We start from the raw sequence: 26,739 nt of genomic DNA, 5'->3' as shown, positions 1-26,739 counted from the left end.
TAAAATTAAAGAGTACAATGACTCATCTCTGTTTTCCCCAGCTATACCCTCTTCAAAGACGTCACTGCTCTCTCAAGCTCATTTATGGAAGGTAAATACCCATACCAAATAGAGCCCAATGCTACAGCAGCTGTTCTAGCAATAGATGCCAAACTTCAGTTTTATAGTGTTGCAGGGACCAAGCAAAAAGAGGAAATAATCACATAAAAAGAGCAAAACTAAAGACCTTGACTACTGGCTCAAGCTTATCAGCCACCGATAAACCCAGTGTGACCCAAAGATATATAAAATACCAAGTCTTGCCAAGAATCATAAAGACACAGTTAAATGACTCATTTGTTCCCACTTGGCCTGTTCAGGTAAATACACAAACAGATGCTCATGAATTCCATTTACAATGAAAAAAATATTTTGACAACCTGGAAGCCAGGAATTAGGCCTAAAGTGTTAGATTCATTTGAGGTGAATGATTTTTAGACGAGATCTTAGAGATAAAGCCTTGTAGTTCCAGCCCATTTTCCCATCAAAATCACCTAGGAATCTTCTCAAAACTATAGATGCCCTAATTATCTCTGGAGGTAAGGCCAGGCAAGTATTTCAAAGCTCCCAGGTGATTCTGATGCAGCTAAGGTGAAGCTACTGAGCTAGGCATAACTGAGAAGTGAATGCATATCAAGAAGGATTTTTAAAATAACTATAGCCTTAAAAGAATACCCCAAGAGGCAAAAACATTTACCACAATTTCTAAGTATCTTTTGGTAAAGAAGGCCTGGAATGTCAAACAATTCTTTTATTTAGCTGTATGAAGTCAAATTTGGAAGACAAATTCTAGGCTTTCTTTCTGTTTTCACGTGCAACTATGTACATAGCTCCCTTTGGTGTAATATTCAACCAACATTTAATAAGCATCTCTATGCTGAACATTCTTTTTAGGCACTGACACTAAATAGGATTAATAAGCCTTGGTCTCTATCCCCACAGAGCATACAGTCTGGTAGAAAAGACAGATATGTACACATATCAATCCAACATAACAAGGTAAAAACTGCATTAGAGAAATGAATAAAGCATTTTGGGGTCAAAGAAGGCTAAGCAAACTTATGTAAAATAAATAAACCTAGCAACCCTCAGTGTTATTATCTGTGGGGCTAACCCCACAGGCAAGTACAAAAGAGGAGGAAAAGGTATTTAAAAGCGAGGATGGGGCAAGATGGGGAGTTTGTCAAGCACAAATAGATTAGGAGATAAGAAGTAAATATAGTTTCAGGGCGTGGCCAAGTGTCAAAATATCTACAAATTATTGGAATTATTTTATAAGTGGTAGATTAACTCTAATAAAAAAAACCCTCTGAAAACTAACTTCAGAACAAGATATCTAGGTTCAATGTTAAGTACTGCGTGCATAGGTATTTCTAATGACTTTTTGCAATTTAAACCTTCTTCTGGATTAAAATCCACAGCTAAGGTTTCTGTGGATATCCCAAGTCTTGAAGGGCTCAGTGAGTCTTCTACAAGAAAGGCTAGAAAAGTTGCCATTGTGGGACAGTCCTACAGGCTCTTAAAAATTCCATCAAATTATCTTGTAGGGGGAAAATGTTCCGCAGTGGCTCTTCCAGGAATTTCAGCTAAGCAAAGATAATGAAGAAGCTATCCAGTGCTTTAGATGAGCCTCCCATGTGTACACTTACTTACACAATGTCTACAGAGACTGGAATGACAAATAAAAAAGGAAACACTAATCCTTTAAAATCTCAGCTTCCATTTCCTCCAAGAAGCCTCTCCTGACCTCAAATAACCTGTTAGATATCCTCCCAAAGACACATGTACTACTTCATGTAATAAAAATGAAATCATGAATGCATAAATGAGTAACATCTAATGAATGAAAGACTATATTACTTATACTCAAAATATACTTTTTTTGCCAAAGTAGAAAGACAATTGGTAAAGTAGGCCATTATTAAGTTATCACTGCAACTTAATTTCAAATACTTTATATATTCATTAGCAATTGGATAAAATGGACATAATGTCTTAGGGCTTCAGAGAAGTTAGGTAATCTTAGTGTTCCACTTTGATCTCTTAAGAATACCTGGCATTTTTAGCCACTGGTCCACACACAATCTTGCTGCTTCTGTATCAGAATGTCCTTGAATAAATTCCAATTCTTGTAACCCATGAGCATGCTGAAAATCAATTTTTTCCTAAAGATATTGAGAAAAAGATCAATTAACCTATGATTACATAATAGCTCTTCTACAACCCTGATTCAAATTTCTTCCTTTCAGTAACAATTTAATCTGAGAGAACAGGCTGTAGTTTGAGAAAGTAATCTGCTCTACTTAGCAGAAAATAACCTTTCAACAGCTTATATCTACAAACCTGATAAATTGTTTTCTTTCTTGTGATAAAGTAACCAGAAACCCTTAGTTGCTCATTTGCTTGAGAAATCCAATGATTTTAATCCCCTCAAAAGAGTCCACTCAAGTAATTCTATTTTTTCTTTCTTTTTTCCCATATACATATATGATCAGAATCCAACAAACTAAAAACAGAGATGTAAAAAAGTATCATGAATTACTACTAAATTGATGAGCGATCTAGATAGAATCCATGCTGAATATGGATTCAAATATACATTTTTTTGATTATAAATTTCTCTTTACAACTTTATTATAAACAATTCTATGATTTGGTAAAACACAAAATAGCCATATACCCTGAATGCTCTGTTCTTCTCTTCTTTCTGCTGTTTCTCCACTTCAACATGTCGGGCTAGACGAGCCAGAGTTAAAGCAACTTTATCCTTCTGATGGTCAATATGGTCTTTATGCTTAATATTATCCTATAATTGAAAAAAAAAACTTTCATTACTTTTAACAAACAAAATTAGCTTTGAGACAACATATATCCATTAAAAAAATAGTTAATATATTAAAGAACCATTTACCTTTATCATTATCAAATTTCTAAGAACCTGTGTATTTTATACTTTATGTGGTACTTTGTAGGTCAGCCAACCATCTACCAGCATCTTGTTTTCAAAAAGTTAGACAAACTAGCTGCTAGAAGACTTATCATCATTATTTACTTTACAATCATCTGTATATTTAAAAGTTCGGTATTGCTTTGCTCTGAGTCTATAAGGTAATACAAGCCATTAGTCCACCCTCCAAAAAGTCTAACAAAACATCCTTGGCTCTGGTTTTTCAGCAATGCCAGGATAGTATTTACTTAAAAGAAACTATTCATTAAAAAAATAGATCTCACTTCCAGTTCCCAGTCCAACCTGTAAGGAGCTTAGAAGTTGCTACTCCATAACAAGTAAAAAGCTGAACAAATAGAAAAGTCAACAACTCTTCTTAGATTCACCAGAGAAGTGACGTCACAGTACAAGCTGCTGCCCCCAAAATGAGAGATGGGAGAGGGGAGCAAATACAAAGAATCACAAGTTAGTGGAGCAGAAACCCATGAATAGAAACGTCAGCAGGAACCAGTACTGGGTAGGAAAATCTGAACTGTAATTAACAAGTTGCTGGAGGCTCAGTGTGGGCAAGTCTAAGAGCTAAAAACTCCGGGGGACCCAGTCGTGGCTCCCTCACACTTTTGTGAGTTTACCTCCAGGAGTTCTACCAGGTTCTCACTGTGAAGACTGGAGAAAAATCCCCTCATGCTTCCAGCAGGGGCAGAAGAGCGGTAAGCATTGTGAAATAAGAGCATTCTGTTCTTAACAAGGTCTGCCCTCAAGAGAAACTATTTTACCAGAGCCTAACCTGCTACAGGTTTAACAGAGCTTAACAGACCTGGCAGAAGGAAATACCCAACGCCAACTCCCTTTAGCCTTCCACACGGGGAAAGGGAAATAATACCCAATTCCAGGCCCCTCTAGCTAGCCTGCCCCACTTGAGGGGAGGCTCTGAGAAGCACTGCTGAAGTTCACAATGCAGGGATGTAGGATCACCAAGACGGAGACCTAATCACCGGACACCACTTCTCCCATACCTTACCACTACATTACTAAAGGCCTATTTACCAGTTTCTTTTACCTAGTACATCATGTCCACCTTTCAACAAAAAATTACAAGGCATACTAAAAGGCAAAAAACAGTTTGAAGTGCCAGAGAGCAAGCACAGAGTGGCAGATATGGCAGGGATGTTGGAACAATCAGATCAGAAATTTAAAACAACTATGATTAATAGGGCTCTAATGAAAAACTGGCAACATACTATTGTGAGGTGTGATTGAAAACTATGGTGAATGTTTACATTTTAAAATATTTATTACAGTGAAGACACATTGCCATTAATCCCTCTCAAAATACTCCTCCTCGCTTTGAACACACTCATCATATCGTTCTTGCCACTTTCTGAAGCAGTTCTGGAAGTCCTCTTTCGTGAGTGTCTTTACTTCATCCTCCATCATGACAACGCTCCGTGTCACACATCACTTCCAGTATGGCAATTTCTATCAAATAAAAACATTACAGTGTGTCCTCATCCACCTTATTCACCGGATCTGGCACCGTGCAACTTCTGGCTCTTCCCCAAAGTCGAAATGACCATGAAAGGTAAATGTTTTGAATTGATTCAGGACACCGAGGCAACCACGCCAGTACAACTAAAGACACTCACGAAAGAAGACTTCCAGAATGGCTTCAGGAAGTGGCAAGAACAATGAGATAAATGTGTTTGAAGTGAGGGGGAGTATTTTGAGGGCGGTTAATGGCAATGTATCTTTTACTGTAATATTTTTGTTTAATTTAAACATTCACTATATTTTTTTGATCACACGTTGTACAAGAACAGTTATATAATGTAAGTAAGAGAGATGGAAATCCTAAGAAAGAACCAAAGAGAAATGCTAGAGATCAAATACACTATAACAGAAATGAAGAACACCTTTAGTGGGCTCACTAGTAGACTGCACACCACTGAGGAAAGAATCTTTGTGCTTGAGGATATGTGAACAGAAACTTCCCAAACTGAAAAGCAAAGAGAAAAAAGATCGAAAACAAAAGACCAAAAAAACAAGGGTATCTGAGAACCATTATAAACGATGTAACATATGCATAATGGGAATACCAGAAGAAAAAAGGAACAGAAGAAATATTTGAAGCCATAATGACTAAGAATTTCCCCCAAATCAATGCCAGACACAAAACCACAAATCAAGAAAGAAAGAAAACCCTTTGTTCACAGGTGACATGATTTTCCTAAGAAAAAACATGCAAATAAAATAAACAGTAGTTAGTGGTGAAGTAAACTTTATAATTAGATATTTATAGCAGCTTTATGAGTAATTGCCAAAACTTGAAAGCAACCTATCTGTCCCTTAGTAGATGAAAGGATAAATAAACCCTGGTACATCCAGGTGAAGAAATATTATTCAGTGCTAAAACGAAATAAGCTATCAAGCCATGAAAAGACATGGAGGAAACTTAAATACATATCATTAAATAAAAGAAACGAATCTGAAAAGGCTACATGCTGTATGATTCTAACTATACTCGTATGGAATTCTGGAAAGGGCAAACCTATAGTGACAGTAAAAAAAAGACCAGTGGTTGCCAGGGGCTGGGGGTAGGGAGAGGTGAATTGGCAGTATAGAGGATTTTTAGGGCAGTAAAACTATTCTGTATAATACTATAAAGGTAGATACCTGTCATTATGCATTTGTCCAAACGCACAGAATTACACCACCAAGAGTGAACTACAGACTTTGGGTGATAACGATGTTGTCAGTGTAGGTTCATCAATTGTAACAAATGTACCATCGCATTAGGGCATGTTGATAATAGGAGAGGCTGTGCACGTCTGGGAGCAGGTGGTATATAGGAAATCTCTGTAATTTCCTCTGAATGTTGCTGTGAACCTAAAATTTCTCTAAAAAATAAGTCTATTAAAATTTTTTTCTACTACAAAGATTGTGTTACTATCTGAAATATTATTCTTTAGGCAAATCAGTTATATATGTACAACCCAAATTTTATTTAAAATGGGACAGAATTGCATCACCTAGTCAAACAGCAGGTGTGACTTTGCAAGTACACAGAAGTTACACTAAAGTAAGCTTATATAAAAAGGCCAAATATTTTCAGCATGAGGCTACATCTTTGCAATAAGGAATGTGCACAGGATCACTTTGGGTGGCAGTAGTTCCAGCTAAGTTTCTGGCTACTTGGCAAGTCTCTACCACTGTACCAGGTAATAGGTGACATTCTACTAACTTCAAAACATCCTTTTACAAATCATAGGATAATATAGCTTATTAGAAATAACAGTCACAAAAAGCAATTTATCTGAGCTCTGATCTTTAGGAGAGGTCAATTTCTCTCTCTTAAAAGCAAATTAAATTTACTCCTTAGGAAGACAAAAAAAAGTAGTATCTCTTTATTTAAAATGTAGGTACTACCAGGAGAATGAACTTTAGAGTACATCCTAAAAATTTTTTTAATTTAAGGAAGTAAGTTAATGTTTAAACATAAGTCTAGAGTGTGTTAGTTTTCCTGACACAGATAACTCCAGCAAAAGTCACGCTTGGAAGGCCAGTAAACCAAGGTTATATTATAATTACACGAGGGAAGTAGACAAGGTATAAATTAGCATTTACTCACCAAAAAATGCTGTTGTGTCACAACGTGAATATTCTGGGGACAGGAAGAAGGGCATGTTTTGAATTAGGTAAAACTAATTTTGAAGAGCTACACTTGAATTGATTATTTCACTATTATTTTACTTTTCCCTAGGCCACAACAAAATAACCATTCTGAATTACTTCTGAAGTTATACTCATTCAGGAAGATTTTACATATTATTCTTCTTAAAATTTACTTTAAGGTACAATTAATGATTCTCTAATTTACATTATAAAATATACTCTGTACCCAAAGCTAAATGAAAATTAAAGTCAGAAATACAGTGATTATATATCCAATAGGGAAAATTTTTAGTAATCCACTTAGTCACAAAATGTAAGTATGATCCTAAAACATTTTTAGATCTTTTCAGCTTCATTCTAAAATTAATCTCGAGCCCTTTGAAGGTTAAATAAGTAAAACCTATTGGTATTAAGTTGTTTGCTAAAATTATTTTTCTTATATTTCGCTATCAGTAGCCTATGTTATTTTTATACAGTTATGTCAATAAAAAGATTACTTCTGTTATTTCCAACTAATTCTGCTGATCTGTTTATGATCTTTCATGACTTTGAAGAGCTCAAAAGCTATAACAGCCCTAATGCTGAAAACAAAAGATATTTAGAATTTTTGGTCTCCTCCTCCTTCCCTTCTAAGGGGAAAATTTTTATTTTCTTCTTAAGGAAAAGAAAAAACTCTGGCTGTTTTTTCTTATATTTTTACTTATATTTCTTATATATTATATATTATAATATATATTTCTTATATATTTACTTATATTGAAAGCAGATAAGTAGATTTGGGAGACAATCTGCTAGAAGTAAAGGAAAAGGAATGGTAGCTAGAGAAAGGAAGAACTTCAATTTTGAAAACTTCGCCATTTAAAAATGAGAAAATTAAAGTATTTAAAGATGTTTTTCCTTAAACTAGGGAAAAATTAAGTATATGAACCAGGGTGTGTGTATCATATTTGTATGATTTTTCCCATCACAAACTTGGGTTTGGAGATCAAGGCTGCTGGTGAAAACCAGACATGAATAGTAATGTTATCTAGTAACACTCACTCTTCTCCAGAAAGCCAATTCCCTTGGATTTCCATTGTCAGTGATCCAAGATGAGGGGTGGCCAATAGATCTTACAGAATTATACCCTTCTGTGATTCTGGGAGAATACATTGGCATGGGAAAAGCAGAGGGATCATTAATATTAAGATGCATATTAGGGATTTTAGCCATTAGGTTGCAGAAGACCCTATTTTGCACAGAAGTATAACAGGTAATTCATACAATCGACACGTTCACAAAAAAATTTTAACTTATCAGAATGCAAGCGGAAAAAACGTACTATAGGCCACCTTGTTACCGATCCAACTGCAGAACCAAAACTATAGTATTTGTCAGGAGCACTGGCAGAAAGTAAACTGATTTCAGGCAAGATGAAAGAGTCTTAAATGTTTCCTATAGAACTAAAATGAAAAGGGGACAGTAGTCTTAGGTTTGGGAAGTTCCACCATTCCCTTAGTGCTAAAAACGCTGAACTGTAATTTAATGTAATATCACAAAATTTCAGGATTGTTCTTAGGCTGGATTTGCCAATCTCCCCCAAAGTCTAAAACTTAAGTATTTATGCCCTTGGATATTTTCCAAGAAAGGTCAGGCTTTCAGATATTCTCAAGTTACAAGTGAAACTGGCTTTCAATGGTAATAAGTTTTCTTTCAGTTTTATTTACAATGTTAGGAGCTATAGCATGTTCAGAGTCATCCTTCTCGAAGCACTTGCTGTGGTCACCCTGTACTAACTTCTATATTAGATTACTATTAAAGAGTAATGTTAAAAAGTCCATAATGATAGCAAATGATCAACAAGAAAATGCTATACACTCAGTTATTTTTTGGGAGAAACACAGGAAAGTCTTAAGAAATATACAGGGGAAGAGAGAGTCTCTATTTGCCTATGTTTTAGATCACTCTCTGCATCAGTTTTTCTTCTATACCCATTCCCCTCCCACTGGGGAAGTTGTGTGTGTGTGTGAGTGTGTGTGTGTGGGGGAGTCTTAACAGAATAAAGGATAAAGCTGTAAAGCCAGAAAAGGTTAAAAGACAGATTCTATTTCAGTCACTATGAATATTTTTATATTTCAACTAAAATGATGGGTTGGTTTTTAAAATATTAATAGGAATCAGAGTATGGTTACGATGACATAGTCCAACACAAAGAAACCCTTGGTGATAAGGAGTTGGAAGGTTACAAAATGAGGGTCATACTGGGTATAGGAAGAGAAGCTGTTCCTGAATCTCAGGAGGCAGCCTAATGTGGCCTCTCCCCGCGATCCTACCTGTGCTCACCCCTGAATACTATGAATTCTTATATTCTCAAGTATACTCTACATTTTTATTTAAAACTTGAGGCAAAACGTGTATAAGGCAAATTTGAGTTGTGTCCTAGAAATGGCTGTCAGATTAGGAATACCGGTTAAATCTGAGTGCACATATCCATGAAAGTTAAGTACATACAGGGGAAAGTAAGCAAGAAGAATTCTTTTGTTCTAGAGGACTAGGTTTATCTTTTAATGTAGCTCGGTACAGTTATGGCAAAAATTCCAAGTCTAGAAATAAGGTGCAACTTGGGCAGGAAAGGAAGACGGCTTTCTTATGACATCTAATCTGAAATAGTAGGATTCAGTAAAATGACTGGGAAAGAAAACAAAAGGAGAGCCGGAGAAACGATTCCCTCATTTGTGAAGTAAGGACATTTTTAAAAAGGAATTAATATGAAAGGTCACCATCATTTCATAAGAGTAAAAAGACAATCTCAAGCTAATACTTCGAAGTTTCCCTTAGCAATCTCATATTGAGCAAATTTAGCTTCGTGAAAAACTAGTTGCACTGCCCTGATTTCACTTTTTGCTATACGCCAATAACCACTTCAAACTTGAAATAAATTCAGTTGAACCTGAAACCAGTTCTCACCACATACTCACAATCCTGAGTATAAATGTCATCAGGAGTCACATCAAATGAGAATTCCACGATTTAAACAACATTTTCAACAAATTAATACTTGCATTTACTAATCAAGTTTAATGAGCTAAAAATGATTTCCTGGAAACTATTAAAATTTCTAACATTGTTGTGAAACTTTGATCTGCTATGTGAACCATAAAGCACACAAAATTATGAAATAGGCAAATTAATGACATGACACAAAATCCCACTAATCAATGAAGCCATCATCTATCTCTATAAGTTTCAATGTCTTCTTCCCCCCATCACTTGTCTGTTTTTAAGTGAAAATGATTATTTTTTGTAAAAATATATAAGTAAAATCCACAAGGCTATAAACAAAAATGTTAATAGTAGTTATTTCTGTCTGAAGTTTTTCCCTTTATCTCTGATTTTCTAATATTTCTACCATCAGCATATGTAATACAATTTTTAATAAAATTTCAATTATTAGTGAATAAGATAGTATAAAGACAAAAAATGTTGAGAATCTCACTCGATTGTTTCAGAATATAATGGATTTGGTTTAAATCACTAATTTATGCCTTATGAAAATATATCTAACCTTCATAAAGATAGACAAAATTTTTTTATCTAGAAAGAACATATAACCTATTAGTATAGTAAATTGTATACTTTTCTCCCTCCAGATTTTTATCTGTAGTAATGCAATGATTGGATTACATTCTTTTCCAAACCTAAGAGAAACAGGTATTAATCAAGATTTAGAGCAAGTCATTTTCAGTTCAACAGGCTTAATGGCTACTGGGAAAATATTTTTGCAGTTTTGATGTCAAACACTATTACCGTTTTAAAGCAAAAAGCATTTAGCTAACGCATACTTATAAACTTGTATTTTAATTACATATATGCTTTTTAAAAAATCCAAAACACATATACTGATTTGTATTTTAAAATGTATTTGAAGTACTAAAAGTACACATAAGTCAAATTAAATGTGGAAAGTTAAATAGATTAGTTTAGTTTATTCCACTTAGACCTGACCTTCCTCTTTTTCAGTTTGGATTGTAAAAACAGAAAGCAAGGTTCTTAGCTTCCAGTCACACAGGTAATTTCTCAATGTTTAATAATATATTTATTCAAAAGAAAGCTAAGTATGTCACAAGGAAATTTTTACTACAACCTAAATTTCTGTTCCTCTGACTAGTCTTGATGAATGCATACTGAAATGACTTCAGGGGTTGACTTTTTTTTCAATTCATCTACAAATGCCTATTTCTTGAAACATTCACTCTCAATTCTGAAATGTGTTATGGTTTAGGAAGCGAAATGCCACATGCTTGCCAACCCCCACTTTGGTAGTTAAAAACTGGCCTTGGTATTGAATGCTGAAAAAACTGGCTATACAGTGCTTTATGAAGTTTTTCTAAGAAGGTCTCATGAATACATTTTCTCAAATACTCCTAATTTTTTGAGGTAAAATTGGTATATAACATTATATTAGTTTCAGATGTATAACACAGTAATTTGATCTTTGTATACACTACAGAATAATCACCGTAAGTCTAATTACCATATGTCATGATATAATTGACCCATTTTGCCCAACCTCTTTTCCCTTTGATAACCACCAATCTGTTCTATCTGTGTTTTTAGATTCCATAAATAAGTGAAATCATATGGTATTTGTTTCTCTGACTTACTTCACTTAGTATAATACCCTCAAGATCCATCCACGTTGTTGCAAATAACAAGATTTCCTTCTGTATATACTGGGGATGCCAAAAAAGTGTATACAAGTGGACACTGGTAAACGTTGCTCAAAGCAATAGTTCGCTGTAATCAGAAGTGTCTGGACGCTGATGGTAACCACTTTGAGGGCCTCTTGTAATTGCAGAAGTCAAACATGATTTGTATTCATCTTTTGTAATCGGTATATATTATTACAATTTTCAGTTTTTTCCTTTCTTAAAATCTGTATACATTTTTTGGCACCCTCTGTATACACACATTTTCTTTATCCATTCATCCATCAACAGACAGGTTGTTTCTATATCTTGGCTGCTGTAAATAATGTTGCAATGATCATAGGGACACCTTATCTTTTCGAATTGGTATTGTTAGGTTTCGTTTTGTTTTGTTTTTCAGGTAAAGACGCAGAAGTGGAATAGCTGGATCATATGGTAGTTCTATTTTAATTTTTTGAAGAACCTCCATACTATTTTCCATAGTGGCTGCATCAACTTACATTCCCACCAACAGTGCACAAGGGTTCCCTTTTTTCCACATCTTCAACACTTATTTCTTTTCTTTTTTAAAATAGCCATTCTAACAGATGTGAGGTATTACCATTCTAACAGATGTGAGGTGTTACCTCATTGTGGTTTTGATTTGCATTTCCCTGATACTTAGTGATGTTGAACATCTTTTCGTGTGCCCATTGGCCACCTGTATGTCTTTGGAAAAATACCTACTTGTAGCCTCTGCCCATTTTTATTTTTAATCTGATATTTTTTATTAAGTTCTTTATATATTTTGAATATTAACTCCCTTATTGGATATATAATTTGCAAATATTTTCTCCCATGCAGATTGCCTTGTTGCTGGTTTACTTTGCTGTGCAGCTCTTTGGTTTGATGTAGTCCCACTTATTTATTTTTGCTTCTGTTGCCTTTGCTTTGGAGTTAGATCTAAAATTTCAATGCCAAGATCAGTATCAAGGGGTTTACTGCCTATATTTCCTCCTAGGAGTTCTATAGTTTCAGATATTACATTCAAGTCTTTAATACATTTTGAGTTTTGTGTAGTCTAAGAAGTAAATACCGTGTTTCCCCAAAAATAAGACCTACCCGGACCATCAGCTCTAATGTGTCTTTTGGAGCAAAAATTAAGACCAGTCTTATATAAGACCCAGTATTATATTATATATTATATATTGTTGTATTAATTATATATTTAAATAAGACTGGGTCTTATATTAATTTTTGCTCCAAAAGACGCTTTAGAGCTGATGGTCCAGCTAGGTCTTATTTTCGGGGAAACACTGTAGTAGTCTAGTTTCATTCCATTGCATGTAGCTGTCCAGTTTTCCCAACACAGTTTATTGAAGAGACTGTCTTGTTATAAATTGACCATATATGTGTGGGTTATCTCTGAGTTCTCTATTCAGTTCCATTGATCTATGTATCTGTTTTTAATGCAAATACAATATTGTTCTGATTACTACTATAGCTTTAAAATATAGTTTGAAATCAGGAAGCGTGGCATCTCCAACTTTGTTATTTCTCAAGATTGCTTTGACTATCTGAGGTATTTTGTGGTTCCATACAAATTTTAGAATTGTTTGTTCTAGTTCTGTGAAAAATGCTATTTGAATTTTGATGGGGATTGTACTGAATCTGCAGATTGCTTTGGGGAATGTAGACATTTTAACAATATTAATTCTTCCTATCCATGAGCATGAACTATCTTTCCATTTGTCTTCTTCATTGCTTTCACTATGTCTTACATAGTTTTCAGTGCATAGGTCTTTCATCTCCTCGGTTAAATTTATTCTTAGGTATTTTATTCTTTTTGATGCAACTGTAAATGAGATTTTAATTTCTCTTTCTGATAGCTCATTATTAGTGTATAAAACCACAACAGACTTCTGTACATTGATTCTGTATCCTGCGATTTTACTGAATTAACTTATTAATTCTAACAGTTTTTTGCTAGTGTCTTTAGGGTTTTCTATATACAGATGTTCCTTGACTTATGATGGGCTTACATCCCAATAAACAAATGTTAAGTTGATATTACTGTAAGTAAAAAAATGCATTTAGTACACCTAACCTACCAAACATCATTGCTTAGGTGGTTTCCACTGAATGCATATAATTTTCGCACTACTGTAAAGTAAAAAAATCCTAAGTCAAACCACTGTAAGTCAGGGATCATCTGTATAGTATCACATCATCTGCAAATAGTGACAGTTTTACTTCTTTCCAATTTGGATACCTTTTCTTTTGTCGGCCGAAATGCCTTGGCTAAGACTTTCGATATTACATTGAATGTAAGTGGCAAGTGGGTATCTTTGTCTTGTTCCTGATCTTAGAGGTAAAGCTTTCAACCTTTCACCATTTTGTTACCTACGGGTTTGTCATATATGGCCTTTATTATGTTGAAGTACATTCACTCTACACCCATTTTCTTCAGGATTTTTATTATGAAGTTTGAATTTTGTCAAATGAGATGATCACATGATTTTTATCCTTCATTTTGTTAATGTGGTGTATTATGCATTTGCAGATGTTGAACCATCCTTGCATCCCTGGAATAAATCCCACTTCCTTTCAATATATTGTTGAATTCGACTTGGTAATATTTTGTTGAAGATTTTTGGATCCAAATTTTCCCAAATATTAAATACAGGCAGATCTTTCACTACTTTTCACTCATCTGCTCACCCCAAATTTGAGCCCTTAAGCCACTTCTTACTGCCGTAAGTAACTAAATCAGTTTTCTAGAAATACTTGCCAAGATTAAGTCAAAGGAAAAGTAGAATCAAAGTAATTCTGCTTTTTTGAAGCAATTTCTAGAAACACAGTACTGAAAAGCAGGGCTTAACAGAAGAAATTATCATTTTACAGTATCTTGTGGCATTGTATCATTTTGTGGTTTTTTATGATAACTGACTTATATTTTAAAATATTAGAATCTCTAAAAAAGCATTTTAGTTCTAGAGTAACTAACAAAAATGACCAATTCAGCATTTTCTACAGAATTACTTTTTTAAATGAATATATGTATATAAGTACTGGTCCTTTCTGTGAACTAGAATAATTCTGCTCCATGTATCAAACAAGGTGATATAATCTATGAGACAGCAATCTGTAAAAAGTTATTTTCCAGAGAAGTGATGAAAACCACCCAGTTCCCCATCTAACTCACCAAAGGTACTTTTTGGCTACTGGAAAAGCCAGTTGAAAAAAACACACGAAATTTTTAGGAGGTGGGGGGAGGGTGAAAAGGGAGAGGGAATATCGATAGAACAATCTAAGGCAGAGGTTTACTCATTGTTATCTCTTTCTCTGAATGTCAGCTGGTACTGATTAGTCAGAGGGGAACCAACTGGAGGATGATTATTCCCTCCACCATCTTTACTTTCTATGTAAGGGATCCCAATTCAAAGAAGCTCAAAGGAGCAACCAATTGTAAAGTGGAATGAATTTTGCAAACCATATTATCCTTCTGACTAGTGCACTTCATTTAAACAGAATTCCTAAGACAGTGCATTACTTTATATAAAGTCGAATTTCAAAGCCTGATTATTGGCCACCCTAAATAAAGCATGAGTCCATAGTCTGGTCTGAAGTTTGCATTCCCATAGGTTCTGTTTACCAGAAGCTCCTTCTGCCCAACTTATAACTCAAACCACATCCCAAATAATGTTTTGAAAAGCAGCAATTTACTCAGTAATTTTATATTCAAATACAGGTAGAACAGAAGAGATAAACACAACAAAGCAGTACAATATTTATTTACCATCTCCAGCAGCAAAACTTTGGAACCAAGGAACAACTCTTTTTGTACAAAACAATCTCCTTTCCACCCCCTACTAGTTATTGTTTACAAATACAAAGTACACAGAACTGATTTATATGAACAAATTTTAAAACTTACATACAGATATACCCCATTCTATAAAGTATACTCAGTTAAGAAGACTAGTACCACCAAGTCTGTTAAATAAGATTCTTCCTGTACTGTCTTTTGGGTAAACCACTGATACCTGTATTTATAAAAATCCCCTCCTAGGAAGAATGACTGATTTTCGTTCAGTACAGGACAAAAATAAATAAATAAATGTAACCTTGGAAATTAAAGGAATTTTTAAATATTTCTGAATACAAAGGGTAAGTTACTACGTTTTAACCCTGCGTGCCACTGCTCTACCTCTGGCACAAAAAGGATGAATTATGTAGAGAAAAGGTGAAAGTGGGAACAAGAAGAAGGAAAGAAACTCAAACCAGCAAAAAACAAACAGGAAGTTGACAAAACGTGTTTTGGATGCTGCTGGAGATACCACTGGCACAAGGTCACAGGTCCTTCAATACAATACCTCCAACTCCAATGAAGCAATATTTTTAGAAATATCTTCATTTCCCCCAAGTCCCCCCTCAAATTATCTATAAGCCAACACACAGGGAAATTACCCCCATTTAGTTACACTGAGGACACACTGCCAATAGGTGGTCCTATACACCAAAGATGGGATGTCACATTCCACTTCAGTGACATCATCCTGTTCATCTTCAAAGTTGTTCTCTACCAGTGCCTGAGTTCTAGCTCAATGCTTGAACTGCCTGTCCCCGGGGCTAGAGGTGCAATGATTGAGAGCCCTCCTTTGGCTCAGTTCACGGAAGAAAAATAATTGCTCTAGATGTCTATAGTGGACTATGGTACAAACCAACCTCTAGACTATTTCTATAACCTTACAAATAAAGGCTACACAAACTGTACACTTTGAATAGGTAGGAACCAATACATTTTCATAACGTATCCTCTTTCTTCACCTTAATTTCCTCCAATTCTGGTCTGATAAAGGCTGTTCAATTCTGAAACCAGGAACACAATTTCCCGATGCCCTTGTACACATTGATTCCTTCACCTGAATGCCTGGCTCCTGTTTCTCCACTAGTCCAACTAACTCTTTTCTAATCATTTTCCAAACCTCACCGAAGAATTTGGTAAGAAAAGCTTCCTTGACCACTCTAGATGGACCTCTCTTTTGTCCCAACCTCATCACAGGCATTCCTCTAAACAGGATAATTGCATTGTATTGGTATTTCTTTCTCTTCTTAAGAGAATATACTATCTCTTATGAACTCCCAGTATCCCCAGACCTTCCTCAGTACCTGCCTGCGCATGGCAAGTATTGAAAAAGATGTTTGACAAATGAAAACATTATTGTTTCCAACACTGACACAAAATGACAAAATACCATCCATCAAAAATTTTATAAACATACCTACATATCCTAGCTCTTTGTTCTACATTCTTTTTTTAATTGTTTATTATGAACATTTCTTACCTTGCACTTGAGGGAAAAAAGACTATTTTACTTTAAAAATGTCTTTCAATGACTTAGTCCATTGTTGGGCTTGTAATATAGTTTAGTGATTCAGCCTTAAAAAAACTAAACAAGGGGAACATGAACTGATGAGATGAAATTACATGCTATTAAATACATCTTAAAATGTATCTGTGTTTATATCTAATACCATCCCACAGCTACAAGAAATCTATGAATATGGATAGAAATAGCACCACTACTAAAGAAAGGAAATTTATATTGGGCTTTTGAGTTTTCAAAGTACTTCTGGGAATTACCTCATTTGAGAGTAGGAAAATGGAGGGTTAAGAGAGTAAGTGGCTTGCTAATACTCAGATAAAGGTGTTTGGAATTCAAATACCATCTGCTTTGCATCATTCCACTTTCCTTCCATTAAGCCAATATCCTCAAGTTACCAGTAAAAAAAATTTTAAGTGTCTATTTCAAATAAAACAGGTGTAACAAAAAAGGTGGAAGGAAAAAATCAGCAATAAGACCCATGACTAAAACAATCAGTGCTAAAAATAAACTGAATACAAATAAGCAACACATGAAAGAGAAGCCAGTGACTAAGAATAATCTTAGTCCAGCACAGTGAAACCTTTATGGGAGAACTAAGAGTTTAGGGTTTTTGATAAGAAAAGTGAAATAACCGGGAATTAGTTAATATACGACATCAAGTACTAAGGGATGAGAATGCAGACACAAACACCAAGTTCAGGGAAGACAAAGATTAGTATATGTAAAATTAGCTTATCAGAGAGGTAAGACTTGAGTGGGGCCTTGAGAAACACATGGAGGCAGCCTAGCACAATGTTCAATTGAAACTTTGAAGGAAAAGACTCTATATTCAAAGCTCATTTCCACCACTTCAGAAAGTTACTTACTGGTGAATTTCATTTCCTCATCTGCAACATCAGGGTGAAATTTCTGCCTCCAGAAAGCCTAGAGCCTAGTAAATTTAAGATCTACAAATGAAGGTTCTCTCCTCTATTTCTTTCCAAGGCAGGAAGACGACAATTAGACCTAAGGCTATCAAGGTGCTTCCAAGATCTGTCAAAATATATTTTGCCAAAAGTAAAAGAAAATAGGTGTTGTTAGAAGCCATTAAACAAAGACCAACATGCATGATTGGTCTGTGCTAAGATTCTAAATGAAACTAATTACAAATTAACTATATTCTACCTAAGACAGAAAAGAATGGGCTACCCACCTAACAGCAAGAAGCTGAATGTAAATGTTTTAAAAAGAATTGAAAATTTGAAACTGTTTAGTGATTCAGGAAATGTTTTTTCCTGCATCATCCACATCCTTGTTGCATCACTAATTAAAAGGGGGTATAAATAAAGGGATCACAAACATGATATTTATTTTAGTACATTACTACATTATAAATCAAAGTAGTATGAAACACTGCCATCACAAATAAAAGTGGGAGTTAACAAGAGGTCTAATCATAGCCCTTAAAACTGAATGCTGTGACAAAACCACTCTTACGGGCAATGGTAAAAAAACAGAAAGCATATTATAGCTCCTGGGGGAGTGGGGGGTAAATAACATGAAAATCAGTCTTATAAAGGGATTACTAACAGAACTCATAACATAATAATACTTTAAGTATTTAAGGTCAAAAGAGAACGTTTTAAATTATCACCTGATATAAAGCATTTACGTTCACCTCTACCAAGGAATATACTCACAAATATTAGACAACTCAATACAACTTGAGAGATCACCAAAGTCCTAAAAGTAAGTACAGACAACCTGAGAACTCTTGTTGAACTCTTAACAAGGCATCAGAAAATCTAATAGACCATTTGAAATGGACAGTTACCTTAACAAAACCAGTAAAGCCCTTAAGTCCTAGAGAAAACTGGCTAATTTTAAGATACAGTATGTCAGAGCTGTACTATAAATTCAAGGTGAAGGGCCTAAAATCTTTATACAGAGAAAAAATGCAATTGACCACAAACTACATGTCATAAAACATTTGTGTGAATATGTAGAAATGAGAAAATAATACTACCATTAAACAAGAAGGTACTGATGAAAGCTCAATAGCCAAAGAATAATTTGAGAGACTGGACTGGCTATTTTTTTTTTTTTTTTTTTTTTAGGACATTATAAGAGAAAACTAGAAAATCTCTTCCAATAATGCTGAAGGCATTGTATTTAAATACACAAATACAAAGCCACATCAAAATCCTGGCTAGTCTATACTGGTAGAATAAAAAATATTATCTACATCAAAGAGATTAAGGGAAGATCAGACATCCCTCTAGAAAGAGGTGTTACATAAAGAGGAAGAAAAGATCAATACAAAGAATGAAATAACTGATATGCCAACATCAAAAGGACATGGTTAAACTGTGATCACTCCCAGGTAGGTCCAACTGGAAGCAAACATAGTTTCCAGTAATAAGAAGCCTCAATGGTAACAAATACTACTATAAAAAAGTTTTCATTACTATAAAGTCAAGCTATAAAGCAAACAAAAAAATGTAGTAGTACAAAAATATTATCCCACTAATCAATAAGAGAAAAAAGATTTAATAAAACATTATTTTTATCATTTGCCCAGAAGCAAAATTCCCTAAAAGAATATTTAAATGGCTTACAAAACTTGTTCTATATGAAAAAAATAACTAAAAGATTTGCATCAATAGTGATCATCAGTTTCCTGATAACTTCCCCATCTGTGTATTTTCTTAAGTGAACAATAAAGAACTTATTTGTCTCTATATCCATTAATGATAAACTATGTAGGATGGATCTGGCCAACTGAATGACATGCATAAGATGCACAGATAAAACAATCGATTATTGGACTAGCTGCTAACATTAAGTACTGTGTTTCCCCGAAAATAAGAACTAGCCGGCCCATCAGCTCTAATGTGTCTTTTGGAGCAAAAATTAATATATGACCCAGTATTATCTTACGTTATGTCATATAAGACCCGGTCTTATATTATAGTAAAACAGGACCGGGTCTTATGTTAAATTTTGCTCCAAAAGACGCATTAGAGCTGATGGTCCAGCTAGGTCTTATTTTCGGGGAAACACAGTAAAGAATGGTAAATTTCAAAAGACGAGGGAACCTAAACAGTTCAAGTCATGGGCAAAATATGCCTCACATTAAAAAAAAAGTTTTCAGTTATTGCAATTTTTAAAACTCTTTCTATAAAGATCTAATCCATTATTTCTAACCTTCATTAGAATCCCAATTATAGCCTCAAGAATACTCAATGTGGCACTTAACGCTGTTCATCCGTGTCATTTAACTCTATTCAACTTTATAGCTGGAAGGGATTCTAGATTGTGCCTATTCCAACCTCCATGTTTATAGTACCTGAGCGGTTTTCCTGGATGTATTGGGACCTTAAAAACATTAGCAATCGGATCACTTTAGGCATCATTCAGTAAGTTATTAGTATAGTACTAATGTAATATACTAAATAGCATCTAAGTAGCCTGAAAGAGTTTATGTTCCTCTCAAAATGTCATTTTGAGGGCCAAGTAAATAATGGAATTATACTGATAAAGAAGCTGTCACATAAAGTTTAAATGCAATTACACTGATAAGAAAGCTGTCTCAGAGTCTTAAAAAAAAAAAAGTGTCAGCAAATTTACTGCTTTTTTTTAATGTCCTTTTTTCTTCTTCCAAGTAAGCACATCCACTTATCAACTATAAGTTATGTTACCATGGCTAGATATGAGACAAAAGACTCATTCAGAAAGCCTTGAACCTACAGGTAGAAAACAAAGCTGCCTTAATGCCCAGAAACTGAGCCAATCACTAATAACTAAAATGAACTACTGTGAAGTTATTTAAATGAAGGAGGGACATACTCTACAACCTTCTGAAATAGATCAACAGTTCTATAAAGAAAACAAACTAACATTCAGGAGAGTACATTTAGATAGTGCAATTGTACAAATGAATAAACTACAAATTAAAAATCAATGTACAAAATTCACACATTACCAGCAACATAGGCAAGACATCAGAATGTTAAGTTTTAAACAACAGTGTGAAATTTTAAAAGGCACTTCATATAACAATGAAAACAGTACTTCTCTGTACACAGTAACTACAAGAAATCATATTATCTCCACATATTTTGAAGAAAAAGGATCATTAGACACATCTCCTTTGAGAATACCAAATCATTAAACTTGCAATTATTCCAAAGCCTCGTAGAAAACCTGGATTTAAACATAAGAGGTTGGCTTAATGGAGAATTCTGTCACAGATTCTGCGCATGGCAGGCACAATATGAAAATTTATTATCTGACTAATTATGAATTTCATACACTATTGGGGTTGTCTCCCTAAACCAAGTCCCAACCCTAATTTTTAGTTTTATAACACCATCATCATTCAAGTATGCCAGAGAAAGACTTTAAAATAAAAAAACCCAACAGGTTAAGGATATTGTTTCTTCTGTGGTCAAGAGACTAAATCTGTCGCTGAAAACTGTTCCTACTCTACAGCATTCTGCTCCTACTGTCCCCACTCAACTGTCATATCCTTTCAGAAGTTACCTACTCGATCACCAATTCAGTAATTTCATTTCTCAATACCTGTTACTTTTAGGAAAATTCTCTGGAGAGGCTTGGGCCTATCAATTAGAGAGTGATAAAGCAATGTTATTCATCTTTATTACTGAGCAGCATAACACAAGAGGAAGAGAATAGCAATGCTGTTTTATAAAATATTGAAGGAGTAGCTACATCATAATGTAAATATAGTTAACACTACTGAACTGCACACTTAAAAAGTTAAGATGGTAAACTTTATGTTGTCTTTTTTAACTATAATAAAATACAGAAAAATTAAAAAGGAAGGGCTTATAAGCAGAAGTGAAAAAGCAGTTTCAGAGAACCCTATCTTGAAGCATCATTTATTTTGGTTTGGTTTCCGGAAAATAAGAGTACCTCAAAAATAATCAAGTTTGTGACCAGGTTTTATTTTAGGGAAGGAAAGGGAAGAAATGGAAAAGCAACAGCAGTTTGAAGTAGCCTTAGCTAATTCGGACTGCTTTTGTGCAGCCATAGAGAACAGTTCCAAGGTTTCTCTCTCCAGTGAGTTCCCCAGTGGCCAGTCCTTTCAAAGGAAACTACAATGCCATGTCAAGCGCACATGAGACTGACTGGTATAGTACGTATCATGAACTACAAAAATCTTTGTATGATTTCTTAGGCTCTTCTAGAGTTCAATTTGAAGAGTTCAACTAGAGAGTTCCTAGAGCACTGTTGTGGACATAAAAAAGTAGAAGTAAAACTTTGTGGAAAATATAGAAAAATAAAGGTAAATGTTAACTCTAGATATGACTTAACCAATCATCTGCAAAATAATCTCTTCTATCAAGACTGTAGTTTAGGCTTAAACTGTAAATAGGACCAATACAGGACCCTGAAATTATCTGACAAAACAAAAGTAACTTCTTCCAAGTAGGGATATATGCCTCTTCAACCTCTAGAGCACAAACAGGTAAAGTAGATAAAAAGGGTGAATGATGGGAGGGAGAATGAGCTTCCAATAAACCATTAAAAAGTGGGGCACCAGGGAAACTGTCAATCACCACTATGTAAGAACTACGGCAAGAAATAGAAAACACATGAACCCTAAAACAGTGTTATATGCCACTAACAGTAGACCCAAAATATTATGATCAAGCAGATGATAAAAATGAAGATGTCTGACAAACAAGTTACAAAATTTTAAGTCTGTCGATAAAAAAATTTTGTTTTGGCTGCCAAGCAAATAATACTAGATGATATATTCAGACCCCTCAAACTTGGCATTTTCTCCATTTCTGAAGTCACGCTGTGAAGACAAGGATCTAAGGGTGGTATATCAGACAGCCACTGCCTGGAGATTAAAAACGTATTGTGGAAACGTAACTGAGGTATCTGCTGCCAGTTCCAGTATGGTGGAGAACTATTAATTGAACCAATCAGGAGCAAAAAGGTAAGTCATCTCCCATGGTAAGAGTCTGACTAGATTAAGGGATCAATAACCTAAGACCATGTCACTGATGTCTTAATTCCAGACTTTCAAGAAATCATTAATGGACATTATTTAAACAGATATCCAGAAACAGAACTGTGTGAGATGTTCTCTTTACTACATCCACAGTTATACTCCAAATCTTAGGAATTTTTCAGTAACTCAATTGAGGCCATCCCTCTTTACTACAATAAGAGGACCAGATTGTCAGGCATGTTTGGAATTCTTGCTCTTTTAAGAGTTCAGATTTACATGCCTGGATGGTGTAACATCCTTTATTTTCGGGGCACACTGTAATGTATGTATATTTTTGTATTTAGTGTGATGATCAAGCTCAAAAAAGTTCATTGTTTAGAAGGTAGGTTTGTTTTAAAAGGTCATCTCGGTGAAAGGCCTAGATTATCCTGAGAGAACACCATTACCGGGTCTCACAGCTTTATATATGAGAGCTTGATAGGTCGAAAACTTATGAATGATGACAACTAATAATTCTCTCGTGTAACTTTGAGTGGTGATGTTATGGTAGCCATCAGTCTTGGTGAACATAGTTACTGTGAAAATTTCTACAGAATGTTACAGGTAGAAAAGTCTTTTTCCAGCTGCTGTCCACAGTAGACCTGTGACATCTAGCCATCCCACTGGAAGCAAACTGGATTTGGCAAATTTTGATTTGAATTCCAGTTCTTGATATACAGCTTCATGGTTGATTTTTAAGTCTCACAGAGCTTGAGAGTAGTATGGACTGACTCTTGGTGAGTTGAGCATTCTGACATAAAGAGAATGTAACAGATTTGTCATTTTGTGAAGATCTGACAAGCTGAAGCCTGAACAAGGAAGCACTGAAGACCTAAAAACGATGAATTTGCCTCTGATGGTAAACAGAGATCTAGTTATTTTTCCAGACCCCAAATCTGCTAGTCCTCAATTTACCAGTAAGATTTTCCTGAGGAACAAATCTTTATATTTTCCTTTAATCACAAGAGGATTCAGATTCCTGAGTACCCTCCTCTGGACTTTACTGGACCAGAAATAATGGGTAAATCTCTGTCCAACCCTACTCTGATGAAAAGTCTCTACTGTTCCCGTGGCCAATAAAGCATGGTTCTCTTTATTATATACTTCATTCCAAAAGTCTAGAATTCAAATGTCAGCGGTGGCAATTCCAGACATACATTCAGTTTTTGAGGTGACTTCCAACCTGTTGATCCTGTTTGAGTCAGGAGGAAGTAAAAATACTTAGAAGGTTGGATGGCTATACTGCTGAACATAAACAGGCTATTAATTCTTGTAACCATGGCGTTCTGGAGATTCTCCCTTTTTTCTGTATCTATAGGGGTGGTTTCTGGATTTGTACCAATCCCCTTTGGAGTATCCTCTATTGTGATAATGTGCTTTCTGATCATGACTATAAAAGTATCGATGTTGGTTATAGTATTTGTTGTGGTCTTTATAGTCATTTTCTTTTATACTGTTTTCTTCTGCAACAACAGCATTCACATCTTGTCCAAAGAGGGAAGTACCATCAAAGGGCAAATGTGAGATCTTCTCCTGGGTTTTCTTAGTGAGAGATGTAAGTCGGAGCCAGGCTTGCCTTCTGTAGTCTACTGCCATTGCCATAACTCTGACTACAGAGTCCATTATGTCCCTAGTAGTACAAAGCTGCCAAAGGCCCGCATCCATACCATCAGATATTATACATCTGGCTTTTCCACGATCAAACTCAGGGTCATGGACCAGATCTTCCATGTCTTCCCAGAGTTTACGCTGATACTGAGTCATATAGGCCATGTAGCTAGCAGCTCGGGCTGCAATGGAAGCAGCATGGTAGAACCTACAACCCATGACCTCCATTTCTTTTGAGGTAGAATCTAGAGGAGATGTTGTGCTTCCTCTTTTGCTATGCTCTAACGCTTCTACAATGGGGCCCTCAGCTGGTGGATTCGGTTGGAAAGGAGAGGTATCCTTGGCCACAGGATATACCCTGTGACCCATGAAGGAAGAAGGGTGGCAATCAGCAGGGTCTTTAAAAACCTCAGTGGTGGCAATTCTCAGAAGAGGATGCAAAGGAGGAACCAATCGCTTCTTAGAGGTCACATAATCAGGTTTCCCATCACATGATTCTGCTTCCGATTGTAACGTTACTCTCTTTATAACACCTCTTTGCTCCATTCTCTTCAAAAGACCTGTAAAACTAGACTGACTAGGGTCAGTTGGCTGCCCTTTGTCATCAGCTGAGGGCGATTTGCAGTCAGCCTCTTCTTCAACTGTGGATAAATTTTCTTCCTTGGAGGTGGAGATGTCCCAAGGAACTGAGGAATTCTCACTTGGCCTAGAATGATGAAATCTGAAACAGCTCCTGGACTGCAGATCACGTATCACTCGGGACATCTCAGCCACTTGTGTTTGGAGATAGAGGATGGCATCCTGTCCATGCCGTGAAGCTGACGACTCTGGAGGTAAATCCTCCTTGACCTCTGAAGAGGCCAAAGATTCTTGGGGGACCAGAAGTGGAGATGAAGACAGAGTCTGACAATTTTGTGATGGTTTAAATGTCTCTGCCTCAGAAATCTTAATATCTGAATTATTTTGATCATTTTTCTGGTTCTCCAATGGGTTCTCAACAGAAGAAGGTTGAGAAACTATCCTTTGTGGACTGCTGGTGCAACTCCCAGAGGAGGAGCTGCTGTCTCCAATGGGAAGAGGAACACTGCAGCTAGAGCACATTTCTGGGCGATGATTCTCAGAGGATGGCACCTTAGACTCAGGCATTCTCTGGGTTATCCACATGAACAAGAAAACCAAGGGAAAAAGAAAAATGCTTTTAATATGTTAACTTTTAAGTGCAGAGATGCATGTCCAGTAAGTAGAATTCAATTTTTTAAATTACTATAATTAACAATGAAAGATGCAATCCACTACAGGTCAGCAAGTGGATCACAGAAATCAAATCCAAGCTTCACTACCCCAAAGGCCCAATATCAACTACTGGCATTAATGCGGTACTCTGTCTAGGAAAAAAGAAAGAGTATAAACAAGCCCAGTTCAAGTGCTGCCACTCTAGCCTGCTGCTTGGTCCCATGCTACAGTAAGAAGTGGCGAGATTGCTGGTGATAACAATTAAAAAAAAAAAAAATCCCATTCAATACATGTAAGTCAACAAGTAGGAGCCAATAACTGCAAAGGAAACTTGGGAGAAAGTTCCAGAAAAAATTTTTTTTTCCTAAAAGTCCCGCCTTACAGAATCACTTTTAAATCCCTTTAAAAATTCTCTCTATGAATAACAAAACTTTCCAGTTGCACAGTCCTACTTTACGATTTGTAGCTTTCGAAGAGCTTATGTATGTTTGTTACCTCATTTCATCCCCACAACAACCCTGTGAGGTAGGTACTATTCTTATTCGATAAAGAATCTAAGGTTAAAGGCTATTTAATTTATCCAAAGTCACAGAATTACTAAGGAGTGAAGCTGAGACTAAAACCTAGGTATTCTGACTCCAAGTCCAAGTCTCAATCCCCGGTGTCACAGAGCCAAGAAACTTTCTGGCCACCTTGGAACAAGAACCAGGAGTTCTCTAATCCATCAAGAAAATAGCCCATTAGTAGCCATTTGGGCTAAGACAAAAAAGACTAGACTGCAACAAAGGGCTCAGCTAATTTGATTCTCAAAGTAAGGGAAGTATTAGTTTAAGGGTCAAACCCACAACAAAAAAATCATAGAAAAGAAAGAAAACTCCAAATATACGTGGGATAAAGGAGGTTAAAAGGAATGATGACTGAAGTAATATATCACATATAACCCTTCCCCACATTCCATTTCCTAAAGGATCTTCACATATCCTTTCTTCCACGATAAAACAAAATTTCTGTGGCCAATTCTGTAGGGTATCTGAAGAGAGATAGGAAAGAAGGGGACAAGGAGCCAGAAAACTTGCAGTTTTTATTCCATTACCCTTTCATCAGATATCACCTCCACGACTTAGAACTTTCCTTTGTCATGTTATCCTTCCACATCTTCACTGAAAGTAGAGGAAC

At 35.5% G+C, this 26,739-nt stretch overlaps 1 protein-coding gene across 3 annotated transcripts in view; it reads right to left on the bottom strand.

The window, feature by feature from the left end:
* The window catches only part of ZNF451 (zinc finger protein 451), a 71,804-nt gene that overhangs the window by 36,860 nt on the left and 8,205 nt on the right, over positions 1 to 26,739 (bottom strand). For 2 of the 3 annotated variants that reach the window (XR_004422006.1, XM_033096951.1), the window contains exons 4-5: positions 2,720 to 2,845; positions 2,093 to 2,204 (exon numbers count right to left, since the gene is read on the bottom strand). Coding sequence is in view for 2 of the 3 variants with exons in the window: in XM_033096951.1 (XP_032952842.1) it covers positions 2,093 to 2,204; positions 2,720 to 2,845 (238 nt within the window). In the remaining variant the exon portion in view is untranslated. Of the gene's footprint in view, positions 1 to 2,092; positions 2,205 to 2,719; positions 2,846 to 22,970; positions 25,480 to 26,739 lie in introns of those variants that run through there. The other variant, XM_033096963.1, reaches the window with a different exon arrangement.

Source organism: Rhinolophus ferrumequinum, chromosome 3 (assembly GCF_004115265.2).
Source record: "Rhinolophus ferrumequinum isolate MPI-CBG mRhiFer1 chromosome 3, mRhiFer1_v1.p, whole genome shotgun sequence".
Classification (NCBI taxonomy): domain Eukaryota; kingdom Metazoa; phylum Chordata; class Mammalia; order Chiroptera; family Rhinolophidae; genus Rhinolophus; species Rhinolophus ferrumequinum.
This window is presented reverse-complemented; position numbering and strand designations above follow the sequence as displayed.